General features: G+C 53.1%; 6 protein-coding genes across 6 annotated transcripts; 3 read left to right on the top strand and 3 right to left on the bottom strand.

Annotated features, from left to right (window-relative positions):
• Positions 1-637: 637 nt before the first annotated feature.
• On the top strand, positions 638-2,300 carry ALT1 (alanine transaminase; the record flags this gene model as incomplete). Its single annotated transcript, XM_051446486.1, has 4 exons — positions 638-673; positions 729-1,850; positions 1,909-2,081; positions 2,144-2,300. 4 exons carry the CDS (start codon positions 638-640, stop codon positions 2,298-2,300), a joined length of 1,488 nt encoding a protein of 495 aa, XP_051302061.1.
• A 638-nt stretch (positions 2,301-2,938) lies between these two features.
• Positions 2,939-3,890, top strand: J4E86_005954 (uncharacterized protein; the record flags this gene model as incomplete). The annotated part of the gene is made up of 2 exons (XM_051446485.1): positions 2,939-3,014; positions 3,085-3,890. The coding sequence occupies 2 exons, from the start codon at positions 2,939-2,941 to the stop codon at positions 3,888-3,890; spliced, it is 882 nt and encodes a 293-aa protein (XP_051302060.1).
• Positions 3,891-5,018: 1,128 nt separating this feature from the next.
• On the top strand, positions 5,019-7,271 carry J4E86_005953 (uncharacterized protein; the record flags this gene model as incomplete). The annotated part of the gene is made up of 5 exons (XM_051446484.1): positions 5,019-5,259; positions 5,316-5,425; positions 5,482-5,832; positions 5,882-6,669; positions 6,734-7,271. 5 exons carry the CDS (start codon positions 5,019-5,021, stop codon positions 7,269-7,271), a joined length of 2,028 nt encoding a protein of 675 aa, XP_051302059.1.
• A 2,140-nt stretch (positions 7,272-9,411) lies between these two features.
• J4E86_005952 (uncharacterized protein) lies at positions 9,412-10,492 on the bottom strand (the record flags this gene model as incomplete). The annotated part of the gene is made up of 2 exons (XM_051446483.1): positions 9,412-10,336; positions 10,389-10,492. The coding sequence occupies 2 exons, from the start codon at positions 10,490-10,492 to the stop codon at positions 9,412-9,414; spliced, it is 1,029 nt and encodes a 342-aa protein (XP_051302058.1).
• Positions 10,493-15,222: 4,730 nt separating this feature from the next.
• On the bottom strand, positions 15,223-15,770 carry J4E86_005951 (uncharacterized protein; the record flags this gene model as incomplete). The annotated part of the gene is made up of 3 exons (XM_051446482.1): positions 15,223-15,258; positions 15,309-15,656; positions 15,720-15,770. The coding sequence occupies 3 exons, from the start codon at positions 15,768-15,770 to the stop codon at positions 15,223-15,225; spliced, it is 435 nt and encodes a 144-aa protein (XP_051302057.1).
• A 1,103-nt stretch (positions 15,771-16,873) lies between these two features.
• Positions 16,874-18,989, bottom strand: J4E86_005950 (uncharacterized protein; the record flags this gene model as incomplete). Its single annotated transcript, XM_051446481.1, has 2 exons — positions 16,874-16,899; positions 16,922-18,989. 2 exons carry the CDS (start codon positions 18,987-18,989, stop codon positions 16,874-16,876), a joined length of 2,094 nt encoding a protein of 697 aa, XP_051302056.1.
• Between the last annotated feature and the right edge of the window lie 1,227 nt (positions 18,990-20,216).

The raw sequence follows: 20,216 nt of genomic DNA, 5'->3' as shown, positions 1-20,216 counted from the left end.
GACTGTGGTGGCTTTAGACGAGCTGTACTGGTGCGTCATTTCAATTGGTTGACTCAACTGTGGCTCAATTCTTGCATGGTGGTGCCAGTGTGAGTGTAGTCACGTGCTGTGTTCTCTCGACCTCTCCTAACTTAGAACCCCAACGCTCATGACAGAATGTACGCTGAGCCCTCGCTCTTTCCTCTTCCATCACCACTGACCTCGTAACGATGCCATGCAAGTCCCGAGTCAGTACAGCAACGAACGGCGACTAGGCCTCACTAACGAGGCCGGACCGAATGCGGGATCGAAGTCCTAGTATCGCCGAGACCAGGAGCCGCGTGGGGTCACAATATCGAGAACAACGAGTGGAGTCACATTCGAGATCAGACGCTCACAGTAAGTCGATCAGCCACGTGGATATACGTTTACTCCCATTGGCTTGTCGACTGCTACATCTGCGACGATGGCAACGATACCAGAACTACCCTGCGAACGAAAGAGAATCAGCAATCGAGGTGGAAGTGATTGGTTCGCATTACTTACGAGGAAGAAGATATCTGTCTATGCCACTACTACGAACCTGTGGCTATGAAGCTCGTCTTTTGAGTACTGGGCAGAAGAACCAGAACGAGCGAACACCGAGCTGAACGTCGAGATGTTGTCCATGATAGTTCTCTTCATCTTCATCAGTGTACGTCAACACCTCCTACACCATCAGGAACCTCCAACATCCTAACCGCGCACAGCCAATACTCTACTTGCTCCTCCGCTCCGTTTACTACCTCTTTTTCCACCCCCTCTCACGCTTCCCAGGCCCCAAACTCTGGGCCATCTCCCGCCTGCCCTGGCACTATGTCAACCTCCGCGGCGACCTCGCATGGCGCATCCGCGACATGCACATCTACTACAACAGCCCCGTAATACGCATCGCACCCGACGAGCTATCCTACACCAGCAGCACGGCCTTGAAGAAGATCGACGGCTCACCTCCACCTCGCGAGTTTCTCAAGTGTCTGGACGGGCGTGGAATCGCTCCTGCGATCGTGAATGGACGTCGTAGTATCGTTACCGAGACACCTGAGCGCCATGCCGTGCTACGGCGGGCGCTTCAGCCAGCGTTCAGTGAGCGCGCATTGCGGGATCAAGAAGATTTCTTTCGGGATCACACTGATCGGCTTGTTTCTCAGTTACGGAAACCACAGTATCATGCTGTAGAGCAGAATATCCTCCGCTGGTTCAGCCTATTGAGTTTCGACATCATGAGCGACCTGGCCTTCGGACAACCCGCGGGCTGTCTCGACCGCGCCGATGAGCCCTGGCTTGACGTTATCGGATCGCGCGTCAAAAGCATTGTTTGGTATCAACTCGCTACGTACTACCATATCGAGTGGATACTCAAATGGACGGCACCCAAAGCGGCCATGGAGGCGCGGAAGCGGCATCAAACACTCACCCTCCAAAAGGTACAGCGACGGATTGATGAGGAGCGTGCTGGCACCCGAAAAGGGAAGAGACGGGATTTCATGAGCTACATCCTTGGTAACGAGAGTGAGAATTTGAGTAACATGGATCTTTTTGGTATGGCGAGCGCGTTGATTGTGGCGGGCAGCAACACGACTACGTATACGATGAGCGCATTTGTCTTCTTCGTTTGTGGGCATTCGGACGCCTATAAGAAGGTTATTGCCGAGGTGCGGGGTAGGTTTGCGAGCGAAGAGGAGATTAGCATGGTTGCTGCTGGTGAGCTGGTTTACTTGAAGGCCTGCATCGAGGAGTCGATGCGTATATCGCCGCCTACGCCATCAGCTTTGCCGCGCTGGGTTCCGGAGGGTGGAGAGGAGATAGATGGAAAATGGGTACCGGGAGGTGTAAGTATTTGTTCGCGTCTCGGCCGTGGCGAGTTTGTACTGACTAGTCGACCAACAGACAGCTGTAGGCGTGCACAATCTCGCAGCCTGTCACGCTCCATGGAACTGGCACCGGCCTCTTGACTTTATCCCAGAGAGGTGGCTGCAGACGAAAGATGGGGAGTTTGCTCGTGATGACCGAGGTGCATCTCGTCCTTTCTCCTATGGTAGACATGATTGCATTGGACAAACGTAAGATCTCTCTTTCCCTTTTCGGTATCGGTGGAACGATTGCTGACTTCATGGTTTTCCAGTATGGCTATGAATGAGATGAGACTGGCTTTGGCTAAGCTCTTCTGGAACTTTGACATCTCGCTCAGCCCAAACAGTGAGAAGTGGTGGATCACACAAAAGTCGTATTTGGTCTGGGAGAAGAAGCCGCTCATGGTCTCCATCAGGCCGAAGCGGTAGTCAGAACTTGATTGAGCATCTGTTGTATCATCACGTAAATCTAAAAGGCTATGCATACCGGCAGCGTCAGAACAGTGTACAGAACGCTTGCGTAGGCCTCATGACAGCCAAGTGAGCCCTATACGGTGAATACGGGTGATGATGTGTGTGCGTGTATCAGACCCGGACATCGTTGATTTACCTCATGTGATTCGACAGCAGAAAGCCTGTCTTTCCGATAACATTTTTACCAAGCCAGGATGTTGGTTACGCGTGTTCCGTTGTACTCTTGGAGTGTAGACCAATTATGCGCGATGCGTTTGCAGTGGCACTTTACTCGGCCCGTTACACTTCGGCCCGAGCGTGTTGAAACTAGGATGGGGTCTACCGGTAGATCGTATTGATAGCAGTGGGCGCTCTTCGGCGCTCACATTCGAGTTAGACAGCGGCAAGTAAGATGGCCACTCCTTTGACCACGTGGTAGGCGGTCCAATAAATGAGTATGGAATGTTTACCACGGTCCACGGTGAGCAGCAACTTGGGGTAGTCACCTCTCTGCCGAGCTTACAATGATCGAGAAATATCACCTTCTGTCATACTCCCGACCATCTTCTCTCGTCAGCCATTCTGCGTGACTGAAACCAGCTTTGGTCTGAGCCATGGCGACACCAACTTCCATTGCCGAACGCCCAAAGCGAGAGCTAAAGGTGCTTTCATTGGGAATGACACGTACTGGTGAGTTCCTCCAACGTTTGCTTTTGCTATTGTTACAGCCGTCGGGAGAAGCTGACTGAAGCGAGGGTAGGGTCGGCCTCCATCACTCAAGCTCTCGAGATTCTCGGATATCAGGGCGTGCACCACGGCATCCAGGCCATCAGTTCCCCAATTGAGTGGGAGTTATTCAGCAAAGCATGCGATGCCTTTTACCCTGTGCTGCCGACCTACACAGGCGCACCATTCACACGCGCCGACTGGGACATTATCTTTGGGCCTTATGAGGCCGTCACCGACATGAGCTCTTTCTTCGCGACGCAGCTCATAGAAGCCTATCCCGAGGCGAAGCTAATCCTGGTGGAACGTGATATCGACGAGTGGTACGACAGTATGGAGGCGGCCATCTTCAGCACGACATGGGGGCTTCGCGCTGATCTCGTGATCAACGTACTGGGACCACTGTACGGTCTCAATGGCGGCAAGACGATTCGCAAGATCATGCTGGGCTTCTATGGTGTGCGTAATGTGCATGAGATGCGGCGGGTTGCCAAGGATCGATATAGAAAACACTATGCAGAAATCCGTGCTGCGGTGCCTGCCGAGCGCTTGCTCGAGTTCCGCTTGGAGGATGGCTGGAAGCCGCTATGCGAGTTCCTCGAGAAAGAGGTGCCAGAGGAGCCATTCCCTGTCAAGAACAAGAGAGACGAGCATGTGAAGCGGGTAAGGCAGAAGCAGGACATGTTTTTTAGACACGTTGCAACAAGGTTTGCCAAGAAGGCGATACCCTCCGCCCTGGGTGTCGGCGTTCTCGGTCTGGCTGTGTGGAAGAGCAAGTCTGGTGCGCGGTGGGCTGAGATACTGAGCACTTTCAGGGAGACTTTGGCAAGGGCCTGGTGACGGGTTCCGATGGTTGTGTTGGCGAAGCGGCTGATCGGCAGAGTGGGACAGGGGAACGGTCGCGAAGGTTCTCTTGGGCAGATCTCAAGCTATCCGGAATGGAGCATCAAACAACGCACTATGGTGTTTTTCGCACTTCTTGCTTTCAAAGAGGCCAGTTTTACCTACAGGCGAGTCCTTTCACATGTGCAAGTATGGTGATTGGTCGTGCACGGTGGGCAGGGTGCTTTGATCCGTCCTTCTGCTAGGCAGCTGTGAAGATTTGAAGCAGCGTGTTCACACTCGTGGGAGAAAGATTGAGGAAACGTTGCATATCGACCAAGGAGTCATCGAGGTGAATGGTGTTGGCGGTGCGGTGGAGCCAGTGTCTCGTGTAGATCTGTCTGCCTAGCGACTGGAAGACTACCGAAAGGACACCTGGAACTTGGGACAGACAACGAGGGCCGTGTCCGAGATTACCGACGCAGCGACTCAGGCTGGCTGGGGTTTCGCGCATGGAGGAAACGGCGATTTTGCAATTCAGATGCATTGATTCGCGACTTGAACGTTGAGATGGTAGAGCACCGAGGTTTGTAGGTGTTCGCGTTCGCTTAGATGGAGGGGTAAATTGGACTAGAGGCACGATAGCAGATAACGACGGAGCTGCGACTTCCCCATCATCGTCTGCACAAGAAGCTACTGTGTCCTATAGGTTTGCATAGCGCGGAGTCACACCTGCTACACGGGCGCAGTGAAAGCACAGTGCTAGCGAATTACACGTGTCCTGTAGCCAGCTGCGTCAAACGCAGGTGAAATTGAGGCTGATGCGGGCGGTTGGGGCAAAGTGAACGGGCCATGGGCGAGCTGCGCGCTAGACCATTTGCGGAGCAAGATCCTCGAGATCGCAAGGTGTTCTTTCGAAATACTTCCACGACGTGTCCATATAACAGTAGCCGCCCACCGCTACTTGCCCTTCCTCCTCCACTCACCTTGCAACTGCAACCACCGCAACTCGCCTTTTGTTTCTTTCCCAGCGATACCCGGAGAGCCCCGTCTACTCCACACATTGCGAGCTCCCAGAGAGTTACGCCCGCACTTGCACCTGGCATCTAGGCCATACCCCCAGTCTTGACGACTACACACATCACAATGGCACGAAGCTCGCGGGGCGCCAACCAGCGCTCAACATGGTCCATTGCCTTCTACCTCCTCCTCGTCCTTGTCGGCGGTCTGATGCTGGCTAAGACAGCACACGCCCAGGACCAGGAGCCCATCAAGGAGGACGCCAATGGTGTCTCCGGCCCCGTCATCGGTATCGATCTTGGAACCACCTACTCTTGTGTCGGTATCATGAAGAACGGAAAGGTTGAGATCATCACCAACGACCAGGGTAAGTCTGCGTGCTCGACCATCCCACACACCCAAACTGACATGTGTCCTCTCCAGGTAACCGTATCACACCTTCCTGGGTAGCCTTCACCGATGACGAGCGTCTTGTCGGAGACGCTGCCAAGAACCAGTTCGCCTCCAACCCCGAACGCACCATCTTCGATATCGTACGTACACTCCCGCATACCGTTGTTGGAAGGCTGGCATACTGACTGTGGAGTAGAAACGTCTCATCGGTCTCAAGTACAAGGAGAAGTCTGTTCAGAATGACATCAAGCACTTCCCCTTCAAGGTCGTCAACAAGAGCGGTCAACCCAAGGTTTCCGTTGCGGTTCACGGCGAGGAGAAGACCTTCACCCCCGAGGAGGTCTCCGCCATGGTTCTGGGCAAGATGAAGGAGGTAGCCGAGAGCTACCTTGGCGAGCCTGTCAAGAACGCCGTCGTTACTGTTCCCGCCTACTTCAACGACGCTCAGCGTGCCGCCACCAAGGACGCCGGAACTATCGCTGGTCTCAATGTTCTCCGTGTTGTGAACGAGCCCACCGCTGCCGCTCTGGCTTACGGCCTCGACAAGGTAAGTTATCAGCATCCTCCGTTGAAGCAACTCAGCTAACGCACCACAGACCGACCAGAAGGAACGCCAGGTTCTCGTCTACGATCTCGGTGGTGGTACTTTCGATGTTTCCATCCTCACTATCGAATCCGGCGTTTTTGAGGTCCTGTCTACCGCTGGTGACACTCATCTCGGTGGTGAAGATTTTGACAACCGTGTCATCAACTACTTCACCAAGAAGTACAACAAGGAGAACGACGTCGACATCACCAAGGACTCCAAGACCATGTCCAAGTTGAAGCGCGAGGTTGAGAAGGCCAAGCGTACTCTCTCTTCCCAGAAGACCACCAAGATCGAGATTGAGTCTTTCTTCAAGGGCAAAGACTTCTCCGAGACCCTCACCCGCGCCAAGTTCGAGGAGCTCAACAACGACCTCTTCAAGAAGACCCTCAAGCCCGTTGAACAGGTTCTCAAGGACGCCAAGATGAAGAAGAGCGAAATCGACGACATTGTTCTCGTTGGAGGTTCCACTCGTATTCCCAAGGTCCAGGCCATGCTTGAGGAGTACTTCGGAAAGAAGGCCCGCAAGGATGTCAACCCCGATGAGGCTGTCGCTTACGGTGCTGCTGTTCAGGGTGGTATTCTCACCGGTGACGCCGCCACCGGCGACGTCGTTCTCATGGATGTCAACCCTCTTACCCTCGGTATTGAGACCACTGGCGGTGTCATGACCACCCTTATCAAGCGTGGTACTATCATCCCCACCAAGAAGAGCCAGATCTTCTCCACCGCCGCCGACAACCAGCCCGTAGTCTTGATCCAGGTATTCGAAGGAGAGCGAGCCATGACAAAGGACAAGTAAGTGTCTACCGCGCCATTGCATGTCCACTACAAAGATCGATTGGCTAACCTATGTCTGCAGCAACCAGCTTGGAAAGTTCGAGCTTACCAACATCCCTCCCGCGCCCCGTGGTGTCCCCCAGATCGAGGTCACTTTCGAGCTCGATGCCAACGGTATTCTCAAGGTCGGCGCTATCGACAAGGGCACTGGTAAGGGTGAATCCATCACCATCACCAACGACAAGGGCCGTCTCAGCAAGGAAGACATTGAGCGCATGGTTGAGGAGGCTGAGAAGTACGCCGAGGAAGACAAGGCCAACCGCGAGCGCATTGAGTCCCGCAACAAGCTCGAGAACTACGCCTACAGCCTCAAGAACCAGGTCAACGACGACGAGGGTCTTGGTGGCAAGATCGAGGAGGAGGACAAGGAGTCTCTCCTCGAGGCAGTCAAGGAGACTCAGGACTGGCTCGAGAGCAACGCCGCCGAGGCCGCCGCTGAGGACTTTGACGAGCAGTTCCAGAAGCTGTCCGACGTCGCCTACCCCATCACCTCCAAGCTCTACGGCGCTGGCGGCCCCGGTGGTGACGATGAGATGCCCGATGACCACGACGAGTTGTAGATGGTTGACTGTAGAGTCGCCATATATGTTGCATCCTTCATGTCGTATTTTGGTTGCATTGGCACCTATGTATGAGTAGAAAAGCACTTTTCGCGATGGAGATATAGCTTGCTTAGACGCACTCAGATATATGCGCAGTTTGCTTTACCAGTCATGGGCGTATTCACATGGAATGGAATACTTATGAGATCACTTTGTCCTTCCAATGATGCTTGGTGTTGCTTGCAGTCGTGTCGCATGTTGCTGCGTACGTGGTACCAAGGCTATGCCCGACACATACCCTGCTACATCTCGTCACAAGTCTGTGGTCGACGAAAGGTGTGGACTGTACTGTATATCATGCAACTGCCAGGCCAAAGACCGGAATGTGCTTCACCGTCATCAGTCGAGCGCGCGCCAAGACGTGTTTGTATGGGAAGTGTCTTTTCGTGGCCTCGTCCCTAGGGGTGGCCAGATGATGATACATAGCGTAGGAGCATACACCACCCTAGAACATCTCTACTCATCAAGATCTAACCGTATGTATTCTACAAACTGCGACCCAAAATCTAGCCCGTGTCTTTCTGTTTGACAGGCGCATCTGGAAGGCTCCTTCCTCGAGGCTCTCGTATCGCATGTGCCGCTTTACCCAGCTTAGCCTGCCAGGACAAAGGTCCGATGAGCTGGTGTACCAACGAAATCGAGGTTCTAGAGGAATGTTGAAGATTCGATAGTGTCATGCCATGATCTCGTATCTTTTCGTGTACTTGAGTGATGGGTTTCCTTCGCTTCCATGTTTTCTTTTTGCCAACGTGCATCGTGTCTTTGTTGCTCCTTCCTTACTCATAGTCTGCGTGTCGCGTGTGAGAAGAACATGCTCCAGGACTCTGCTGATGATCACGCCCATCAAATTACTCGATACTTGCTCTTCCTTTCTCTTTCGTTGTCACGCGGGGTTCTTTCGTTTGGTGCTGTGGTTGCGCTTTCCCCTTGCGACGTTCTTACTTCAACATCTTTTCCAGCAGAACGTGGAGCGCCAGAGTGGTCTTTGGGGCCTCTGCCGGGCTTACAGCAAATCATTCACCCCAAGACAGTGTCGCGAGGTTTGATTCTTTGGTCGGGTGTTTGCGCTTCCTTTCTACGCACGTGTTGCGACTTCCTCCTTTTGACACCATGACTGCCGCGCTCGAAACACTGTCGCCTGGTCGTTCCTACCTTCAGTTGGATTTTTTCTGGTCATCGCTCTTCGACTTTCGCTTGCCGTCGCTGGATCAATCCTACACCTCGCCTAGGGATGGTGAACACACGCGCTGCGGATAAACCTCTAGGGCTGGCTAACCACCGTGCCACCGTCACCAACAATGCGGCACCCAACCAAAGGCACGCGCGATACACACCAACAGACAGGTCGTTCGAAAACAGAATCGGGAGACGCGCGCAGAGTCGTCGCAGTCGATCGATCCACTGTCTGGTCGCCTTATCGCTTCGTTAAGCCAGCGCTATTTTCTAATAGCCCAACGATGCATCGAAGCTACGAACAGACTACGCGGCCTCTGATCAGAGCGGCCTCCAAACCCTGGACCACGCAAGATTTGGATCGTGAAGCGATAATCGCTCCACTTGTGCAGCAATAACGGCTATACATACCTACCCCAGGCAATACGCTCCACGGCCGGAAATTTGCTTGCGAAGTCCTGGTTTCTGGCCCTGGTCTAGGAACGCAACAACCTTGGAGATAGCAGCAAACGTTATGTCTGAGCGTCAATATTGGAGAACCAGGATAGTCCCGAACGGGAACCACGCCGATCACAGCACGCAATTAGACGTGATGACGCGTGCAATATCGCGAGCTTCAGGTTAGGTTTCAATCAAGCAAGAAAGGTGATGTAGTTTTTATGGCTTTTGGAATTTGCGAGATACTAACAATAAACATTTACAAAATACACATAGACCGCTAAGAGCCGTGACGAGTAACGCGAATGGACCTGCGACCACTACCCAGAGTGCACGTGGGCATCTTGCCAGGCAACTAAGTCAAGATGACTGCCTAGGCAAGGAGACGTTCAGGTCGACAAGGTACAAAGGGGGAATATGGCGAAGAGTAATACACAAAATGACCCAAGGCGCAATCCAACTCCAAGCATGTTCATGTCGGAAGCGTTTAGGAGATGACAACCTTGACGGTCTCACCGTTCTGGCCCATGGAGCAACCGCCACCAGTACCGGCCATGATTGGGTCGTAGCCACCACCGCCGCCACCGCTGGAGTTGCAGTTGAAGAGGTCGTAGTCGGAACCCTGCTCGCAGGTGTCCATGCCGTTCTTGCACTTGAAGACACAGGTGTTCATGTCGGAGACGCACTTGGAGCCCTTGGAGCTAATGCTGTCACCGTTCATGTTGATGTTACGCGAAACATCGAAAGCACCCTGGGCACCGAAGGTGACCTCCCACCAGGTGTTGTTGATTTGGAAGCCGTCATCCTTGTAGCCGGGGAAGACGGGGGCGCAAGCGGAGGGGACACCCTCCTTCCAGGAAAGCTCGAGGGACTTGCCGGCGGGGATCTTGACTGAGATGTCAGGCTGGTTGGCCTTGACAGACATGCCAGAGTAGCCGAGTGCCCTCCAGCAGAACAGGAGCATGTCTTGATCGGAACGGTCGTTGATGAACTCAGCCTTCCACTTGCTGTCACCGCCGACCCAGATACCATCCCACTCCGACTGCTTGTTCACTCCCTTCTTGCAACCGAGCTCCTGTACCCAGTCCTGGACATCGTCGAAGATGGAGCTGACGAGGCCACCAATAGCGTCACCGACGTTGTCCAAAGCGTCGCCGAGGTCACCAAGAGGGTCGTTAGACTCTGCGGAGGTAGCGGCGGGCTTGGCGCTGGTGGTAGTGGGCTCCTGCTTGGTGGAGGAAGGCGTGGGCTCGGCCTGGGTCTTGTAGTCGGCAACCTCAGCGACCTTGGGGGCAGCCGCAGGAGCAGGAGTAGGAGTAGGGGTGGCGAAGACGGAGCTCCAGTCGACATCGCTCAGATCGTATGCGACCTTGCTCCAGTCAACTTCGTTGGCAGCGCTGCGCTTGACCTCACTGCAAAGATTTAGCATCGTGTTTTCATTGTGGACTCGAAGGCATTACTTACGCTTGACGGCGGGCGTGGAAGCTGGCGTGACGGTTGTGGAGGTTGGCGGCAGCAGCCTGGCCAACGACGATGGTGCTCAGCACCGCGGCGGAAGAGTAACGCATCGTGAAGTTGCGTAAGGGTGATTGAGCGAGGTAAGCGCTTGGTATTTATACTGCGGACAGGTCGTAACGTCGTTCAACGGCGTGTCGTGATGCGCTGGTAGTGGTTGGTCAACGAGTAGTTGAGGTATGAGTAATGAGTGACTGGGTGAGCGAGAGCTAGCAGGCGCAAGACGGGCGTGAAAGAGTGAACGCGCGAATTTGCCTTTTCAAAAAGAGGGACAATGTGTGGATTATATGTTGGGGTGAAGGAGGAAAAGGGAAACAAGCGGCCAGGCACAAAGGTAAGTGGCCCTTCAGCCGGGCTGCCCCCATCTCATCTCCTGGGAGACAGAATTGGACTAGCGCGCTGCGGACTATCCCCGTTACTAATTTAGTCAGGGCCAATTGCACCGGATGTTGCACCCCTGGATAGCGCGCGATCCTGACTTGGCTGGCGCTTCTCATTGGTGTGCCTGAGCCAGGCACAGTTGGCGCTCCGAGGTTTCAGCCGCTTTTGATCTCTCTTCGTCGCTTCATCGCCTGTCGCAGCCGCGTTCCCCTTGGCCAGACTCGCAAGCGGCAAGGAAGCAAAGAGTTGTCGCTCGTCTTTCACAACGACAGTGCGCAATCCCAAGGCGCGGGACTCGACTCAGCAGCCGCGGGCGACGTCGTGAAGGCCGCGCAATTGCGATCTACACAGAGTGGAACCCAAACACCTGTGATTGGGGCAGCCGCCCGTGGATACTGACCCTCCAGATTCCAGAACGTTTTCCACACATCGGCGCCGCGTTGCCTGCGTGTTCCTGTCACACTCCGGCACGTGTTTTCACCCAACGAGTCTAGTCTCCGTCGCCCTGACGAGTCCACAACCTTCATCTATCACTGTCACTGCCGTGTGCAGACACAATGTACACTCCATTCAGCCGCGACAGTCTGTGAGCCGGACACGTCTTCCCCCTCGGCTATGCATGCGTAACTCTCCAACTCCGTCAGGGCATGCAGTCCTTCCGCAGGATCGTGACGCAACCGTCCACACGACGACTTTTTGCCTCGCCCATTTCCACATCTGCAGCCCACCTGCACCTAGGCAGGATTCTCTCCATTCACGGATCAGCAAGATGTGCCGATGCAACGTTTGTGGAGCCCCGGTGCCGTCAGCGGGACGATAAGGCTCTTTATCGCAACGTGGTAGCCGGTATATGCATGGTGAAAATCTGGAAGACAACCCACTGCTAGTACGGTGTACAGCGACACCGCCAGCCGTGACCAACAAAGACTCACACGACGTGGTGGGTCGCTGTTCGCTGGATCTTCCCTGTGACGCTCCTCCGAGCAGAAACGGACCGGTAAGCGAAAACCATGTGTACTGTCTGCTCACCGGCCGCTGGACCTTCTCTCATGGCCAGCGAGAGTAGTGACGCGGACATTTTTGTGCTTCCATCATCTGTCTTGGTTCTCTCATGGTTGTGCTGCGTGTCGCCCTCGACATTGTACATCTGGTCGAGCAACCTGCCCTTGCACAGAGCAACAACACAGCCTCTATGCGCCAACTGAGACATTGCGAAACCAAGAGCTACACAGAAACACTACTGCATGCGGACACCTTCTGTTCCTGCCGCCGTTCTCTAGGCGACACACATGCTCTCTAGTTCAGCCAGCCATACGATTACTATCATCTGCCGGACCGACAAGTCCTGCATTTGTCGCTCAAAACTTCCCATTGGCGGACATTACCAACACTACCATCATGATTTTCCACACGAACCAATCATACGAAAAGCGCAACGTTCTGCGGAGCCGGCGACGAAAAGCTCATGCAAGACGTTCGCAAGTGTTGCCCGCTTATCGATACCTACTCGGAGCCGGGTTGGTGTGACATCACTAGGTGTAAGACTACCAACAAGCGGATGTGTTCTAGACAACTACAGGTAATTTCGCTTGTGGAAGGGATTTGTGGTGCTGTGGAGCGGATTTACCAGTCATACCTCGAGGTTGTATGCTCGACTGGCTGCGAGATGATGGAAGAGTGCTTCCTGGCAGAATCTTCTTTTTGCGACTACACACCCGTTGACAGGGTACAAGCGATCAGAGGTCAGAGACACGCGAGCGGGTGGAGATATCGGTCAGATCGGGCAGCAGGCATGCAACATGACGGACGTGGTATCTGCTTCGACTCGAGGTGGAAGTGGCCATACCGATCGTAGTGATGACTCAATCATGTCGCCATGAGGCGGAATGTTAGCTTGTGGAACTCAATGTCTGCCCTACGCACTCTCGCGTTGATTGCATATATCGTCGTCCACAACAACAGCAACAACAACAATCTGCCATAGTAGCGGGGACCCATGTACCCACCCCTCAGCACCAGCGGTTCCCCCTCAGGCACCAAGCACCCCTCACCCAACAGTCCCAAACACAATCTCGCTACCACGCAAAAAACCAAATGACACCAAGAACGCCCCCAACGTGTTCTTCTTTCTAAGCCGCCGAAACAAGTTCAAAGCCACCGAACGTTTCTGAGTACGCGCAAGCTAGTCTGTCAGAGAAAGTCTGGATTGGCAGCGGGCGCGAAGTTGTGTTGGAGCGTGGTTCGGTCGGAGGATGAGTCGGCACCATTGCGCTGGTGCGGATGTGGTGCCTGTCGATCAAACGCGTTCTCGGTTGGTGCTGCGTGCGCAGCGCAGGAGATCAGGTTTGCCGATCAGAGTACCGGGCGAGCGTTGGGTGTCGCGGCGTGAAAGGTTCGCGGCACCAACAGCACAACACAACACAACACGACACGACAGTCATGCTTGATATTATGGCGACTATCTTATGCGCTGCATGCGACTGGTAACGTCGATGTTGTGGAAAGTGTTGCGACGTCGTGGCAGCGACGAGAAAGACATCTGACATGTCGACGGTGCTGAGGCACAGCCCACGGCGTCGCCAGGCAGACACGTTACCCTACCACGACGTCCATCTCCCTCGCAACACCTGTCAAAACATGTCATTCGGCCAACTAACCTCATACTACAGTTTCCGTTCACCTTAGTCACACGTGGCCGGTTGGTCAACGGACTCTAAGAAGTTCTAACCTCGCAGTTCCCGTCCGTCGCTCGCGAGACGCGCAATGCCGACCCTCGGTCCCCGAGCTATCCACCCATCCACATGTTCGCAGAAGCGCGCAGAACAGCGTGGCTGAAACCGATTACCTGCATCTACGAGTAGTGTACCACGCGAGACCAACCCGCTCTCTTCGCTATCTTATCGTCCACGTTTCGCGCGGCGCGTGCCCGCCACTGGCACTGGCACCGCCGTCACTAGCAGAAACAAAAGAGAAGGGGAATGTGAAACATGCATGTGAACATATATGCCAATCGCTCAGCTCATATGCGGCCTGACTCGGGGTTCTAACCTTTCTTTTCGTATTTGATGTTGCGAAAGCCTGGGTATGCAGGTTGGACATCTCCCGGGCGCCGCGTGGCGTTGGGGGCCGCTGACGAGTTGGGTTTGTTGCTGGTATGTGCGACGGATGGTGCGGCTACGGAGGAAGTTGATGTTGTAGCGCTGTTCAGGGTCTGAACGAATGAGTTTGGTGGTACACTTGCACGGGTGACGGTACGCTTGAACGGGTTAGGAAGGAGTAGAGGCATGGACGGATGTCGCTAGGTGTTAAGAGTATGATCGTTCGCTGTCTACCACGTAGGTCCCGGATGGTATAGAGACACGGGAGGAGGTCGTGAGGTGGCGGTGAGGGCTAGATCCGGCTGTTGTGTATCGTTTACTGGGTTCAGGTATGCCAGTGTACGTAGAGGTAAGGTATGGATGGGTAAGAGTTTGCATTCCGTTTCTCTCTCATACTTTTGGCAGAGGGTAGCCAGATGGTGTGATCAATGTGTACTGATAACGTAGTATGTTTGCTTGGAGATATGGCATAGGATGCACCTATCGACATATCCTCGCGGCTGCCTCACCACCTTCCACCATCCATCCTCCATGTAGGTACCCCGCAAACGGAAACGCGCATCTCCTTCACCGCGCTCACGTTCACCTGCGTACATCAATTCTTGTGGGAATACGTTGTCACATCGTTCATATCGAGCAAGTCTATTGACAAGAATGTAGATCACCAACCATCTCAACAGCCTCAACGTCCCTCAGAACACTGCTCAACACGCTGATCAAGCATGTGACAGAAAGCTAATGCGCATATGAACGGTTGAACCCATGAGTTCTGCATCTGCATCGGCATGAGCCGCTGCAAACTATACCCGGATGTTTGGGAGACACGTCTTTTGCTTTTCCCGCGCATATGCTTTTTTCTTCCCACGAAAGCCGAGATACGGGTTCAACGGGTGTGTCAGATGTGATTTGCGTGTTTCATGGTTTGAATAGTGATACATATACGAAGAAGAACAGATGCTTGAGGCGAAGAGGCGATGGGGATGTGGTGGTGTGGTAGTGGGATCCTGGTCTGAAGTGAAACTGCACATCAGCGCTACTGATGGAATGCTTCGCCAACTACTTTAGCATATCTGATATGCCCAGTGGTAGGTGTGTGGCGAGTGAACACCAGTAGACATGAACGCATCTCAAAGGCACATGCCAAGGAAGTGACAATCCGTTGATAGTAGTTTATAAAACGAGTGTAGTGCCAAAAGACTTTACCCAAGAAGTAGAAGCTTTTGGCAAATAGTCGACGAACATCGACCCTGTCCCCACCCCAATAGCACCATTCTCCACATACTGCCGTAAGTACAGTCAGTCCTCTAACCCTGAGCCTCAGTGAGAATCAGCTTCAAGTCCTAAACGCACCCATTAGCAAACTTCTCACTTCTCCCAACCCACAACTTACACAGCCCCCATCAGCAGGAGCGCACTGCGTCCCACCAATACTAGCCAACTGACAGTTGGAAACCTCGAAACGATTGTAAATCTTGTCGCTCTTGCGGAACAGATCGATGGCAACGGAACCAGGCCCATTCTGCTCGTAGACCCAAGTGGCCTGGTAGTCGTCATCCAGGTCTACATTACCCCCGTTCTTCATATCGAAGTTTTGCTTGCATGTACCTGCAAAACCTACTGTTCCGTAGGCGCCCAGAGAATCTTGGTCGCCGACGATGAAGTTGCAGACGGGGATGCAGCAGCCGCCGGGGCAGCCGCCGAAGGTACCGCCGTCGTCGAGGCTTACTTGGGCCTTGGTCTGGGGTCGATGTTAGTCTTGCCTTGGTTTGGTGTGAGAGTATGGGGGAGGAGGGGTGTGTACCGTGGCGAGGAGGGCAAACATGGTCAGACTGATGGATCGGATGGAAGGCATATTGATGTTTCTTGTGAGTCCGATGGTTGTTGTTGATACTGTGAGTGATGTATGTTGCGAGGTCTGAAGCAGATACTTATATCCGCTCAACTAGGTTCCAGTCATCCGTTGTTCGTCAGTCTGTCTCCGAGCAACTGTTCGAGATTCAAGGTACCTTGGCATTTCTCCACTGTAGTCGTTGAACGGTGAACGCGTATGGTAGTTTTGGGACAGATCAGAGGGCGATTGCTTATAGTAGTCCTAAACCAAACAATAAGGCGATTGATTATGGTCATCTTTGGCTAGACGACGGGGCGACTGCTCATCATGTCTTACTACTTCGGTTAATGTCGACTTCGTGATCACTGTATGGACCATGAGCATTGCTTTACGTAGTCTACTAATTCACCAAGGGCTATATTATGACATAAATTTGAGTCGCGTTAATCCATGAGTATGGAATGGCGGCCAGGTTAGTCTTCAATCGATCGAGATAGTTGTGCTGAGATAAGAGACGTCATCTTGGATCACCCTGTCGACTCTGATCGAACCGTAACAGACTTGAAAGGTCCAATCGCAGCATGAATATACTAGGAGCCTTCTCGGGCTTTGTGAGCGCTGTCTCAATCACGCTAACTTCCTAGATCGAATGATCTGGACCCTGCACCGAAGTTTTGTTGTACAGGCGAAGCAGTTGTGGCGAAGTTATTCGCAGTGTCTTCACTTAAAAGCTTTGCATTTACATAAGCCAAATAAATCGAAACAACATGTAATTGAGATAGCAGGAGATGCCATGTGCTTGTCGTTGTATTGTCCCAAAATCGCATGACGTTTCATCACGCCGCGACTTCTGTGGACATTGTGTACGCATCGCTAGATGATCCACACGCCTGGCTTCTCGCAGAACTTTGTATTCGTTTTCTTTGACTTGCAGTAACCGTCATAAAGCAAATTGTTCGGGAGCTTAAGCGTACTTGGAGCGTAAGCTTTCGTCTGCTTAACGGATTCTGATATGTCGCAGTAGTCATTACGCCCAGGACAATCGCCCTGTTGGTCGCGCTTAGTAGCAGTGCACGAGGGCAGACAGGCTGGGACATCTTTCAGTCCGCCGGGGCAATCTAGCCTCATATAATCACAATGGCAGCCTTTACTACAGGGCGCGTAAGGCTCACCAGCTTTCCTTTTGTTCTCGCCATGGCCGTCGAGAATCGCAAACGTTATGTTATTAGCGATGGGCGGCGGCGAGAAGTCGTAGACTGCCAGTGCGGCTGATCTGGCTGGTGGGGGCGATTTGGCCGATGTATTATTGCGGGCCGTTGGGTACCCTGTGGAATCCTGAACACAAAGAGTCTGGTCATCCCATGTTGCACGGGCGGTGTAGTCCCAAAGTTGAGTCATGTTGTAGATCGTCTCCAGCGTGTAGTATATACGACAATCGGCAGCTTGGTATTGGAATTGCAGGGGTGTGAATTCGGTGCCACGAACTTGATTCCTGATTGTGAAACCGGCGTAGTTGATCCACATTCCTGTATCCGTTCGGTCGGGCAGTTGCGAAACGACTTCGGGCTTTTCGACAGGCGAATCCTCTAGTCCTTCGTCAAAATCGAAGTCGAGGGCGTCAGCAGAGTATGCGGCAGCGCCTCGAGTGCCGCCGACTGCTTGCATCGGGCCGGGCTTAGGCTGACCACCAACGACGATGGTTTTGACTCCGGCTTCGTGGGTCATGAACTCGACAAACACAGCGCATGCAGAGGCACAGAGACCGTCAGTCTGGATGACAATCTGCTCAGGAGCCCAAGGTGGTGATGTATTGGTTATCGGGTCGCTTGGATCGTATCCGTATGGTAAGTCACCAAAGGCGGAATAGTCGAAATTTTCATCAGACAAATTGTATTGCTGACTCCCCGAGAACGTGTCGCCGTTGCTAATCTCTGGACCGTAAAACTCGTCCCAAGACGAGAAAGTTTTCCCAGTAGCGGCGTTGATGCGATTAGTGACGATCCACTCGCTCGACGCCCAATTGTAGGAATCCGTCTGGTCGCGGCCTGACCGGTCCCACCACTCGGTGTAGGCTTCACCGAGAGAATCGCTCAATTCATGGCTGCGTTGGCGGCTTGCACCATTGGGCTCGAGATTCGGAAAGAACTGCTTGAATGTATCGTAGGCGAGAAACACAAGACCTCCAGAGTTTTGTTGCAGATCGATAATGACACGGGAAGCCTGGCTTTGTGATGCGTTACCGATAAAGTCGCGAATCGCTTGGCGAAAGTTGGACGTGTCAATACCATTTTGATAGAACGAAGGTATGCTCAGGATGGCGGTGGACGCTCCATCTAACATATAGCTAGATACAATACCTCCTCCTATGACAGAAAGATCGGCTTGGACGGTCATGGGATTATTCGGGTATGCGGCAAAGCTGTCCATGCACCAGTTTTGGCTCGATCGGGCTCCTGCCATACAATACTTTTCCAGTTCCGCTGTGAAGTTGAAAGTACTGACGCTGTCGTCCGTTGAAGAGAGAAACTTGTCTTCGAGGGTTGGCCACCACTCTTCGCCTTCACGATAGCTTTCTGGCAGGAATCCGAGAACAAAGTAGTTGTAAAAATCGCCACCAGTGGTAAGAGGTCCTGTTTCCTTACAGTCGACACAAACGGCCCACCAAATGGTCTCGACCACAGTGGTATTTTGGAGGGTGAAGTTGAGCGCATCGGAAAAGATTCCATTCCCGGGGTAAAGCGTTGCCGATTGGAATGTACTCGGAAGACCCTGGATATTGAGCGCAGGGCTGTTCATTATCGCGTTCCAGTCGGCATGTGGTTCTAAGAAGCCTTGGGAGTTCTGTTCGGCAAAGAGTTCCAGATATTCGATCACGTCAACCCCGTTGATATGGGTCACAGGCGACGCTTTGTATTCGTTGATTGCCCAAGCCTCGTACAGGTCCTGATCAAGGTAGATTTCCGGGGCTTGCTTGCCGTCAATCGACGCACTTACAAGACCAAATGAGGCGACGAAAGAGAATGCTGACAAAGCTCCGGCATTGAGAGTGACGTGCGTGTCACGAAGCTGGTTTATCAAGAGCTGAATCTGTGCTTCAAACTCATATTGGTTGTTGTAAACAGCCGCAGTCACGTTCTGCTTTATCTCGTCTAAAGCTTTGTCGACGTCGAATGGTGCTCGTTGGTAGCCCGCGGGTGGCTCTTTGAGATATCCCAGTGTAGACTGGAATTGTAAAGTCATGTTGTAGTAATCGAGAAAGCGCATTGCGACGGCTGAGTTGAAGGGGATACTCTGCAAGCACTCGTACACCCATGACGCCTGGAAGAGTGTATAATCTTTGCCATTGATTAGTCAAGGTGTTCTTCCCAATCGTATATCGTAGTACTGACTGTTGTTTACAGCGACAATGATATCCCCACATGCAGTAGATACAGCTTCCGAAGAAGCTGTAGGAGGCTCAGCTTGCCGAGGGGCGAAAGAGCCCTTCAGAGGGTTTGCCCATCCGTATGCCAATAGGCACGATATTGCCAGGAGCTTAACGAGAGACATGACGAGTGACTAGAAATCAGTAACCAAAGCGGGTTGTCGCGTCAGTAGCTAGAGTGGGTCTCCTCGTCTTTTTAACTTGGGTGATCACATCTTGTGTAACGCTGTGAGGCCCATTGGCAGGGATCTGAACTTGCGGCGATGGTTTGCGCAGCCTCAACGGGGACTCGATAAAATTGGAATAGTACAGGAACGGTAAGCAGCCAGCGACTGCTATCGAATGAATGAGCACTTGCTCCTGCCAAGGCACGAAGCCACCAATTGCCACGGGCATAGTGAACGGGAAACTGCAGGGGTTAACCAGATCATGAGATAATTTAAGCCTTTTCCGGGATTGCGCTAAAGGCTTGTCAGTCGATTTGTCGGTTGATGCGTGAAGTACAAAGCAGTCATCTTGCATATCAGCCGCACTTGGCCCCCAGACCACCTTTTGGCCCGTCCCAAGCGGTAAAAGGAGTCGGTAGGCTGTAAAGAGATACTGATTCCTGATTCGATATATCCGAGGTCGATGGGAAGCTGGCTAGAGGTTTGCATAGCCCTGTCGCTAGCTGAAGGCCCAAACGGTAGATGAAAGCTGGGTAATAGAAGCCCCTCGTCCACGCTGGAGTTCGACAAGCAAACAAAGCCCAGATCGGCACCTATAGAGATAATCGTGAGCGCAGCAGAGGCGCACGTCTAGTGCGACGAAAGTCCGTCCAGTCGTGAGCGGAACTGTCTCGGACGGGAGAGGGTTGAAGAAGGCAAAAGTGGACAGTAGAGAAGATGCAGCGAGTTCGCGAACTAGGCGGATGTTTGCCTCGAACAAGAAAGTGCTGTATACAGTCGACCAACGCAGCGTTACATTGTACGACGTGCCGGCTGACACTCAGGTTGTGTGGAGGTGGAGGACGATGTGTATTTGTGGATTACGCGCCAGGCTAA

This window comes from Alternaria arbusti (genome assembly GCF_024043155.1).
Source record: "Alternaria arbusti strain BMP 1465 chromosome Unknown scaffold_7, whole genome shotgun sequence".
Lineage (NCBI taxonomy): Eukaryota > Fungi > Ascomycota > Dothideomycetes > Pleosporales > Pleosporaceae > Alternaria > Alternaria arbusti.
Note: the sequence above shows the minus strand (reverse complement) of the source record. Positions and strands in the feature narration are given on the sequence as shown.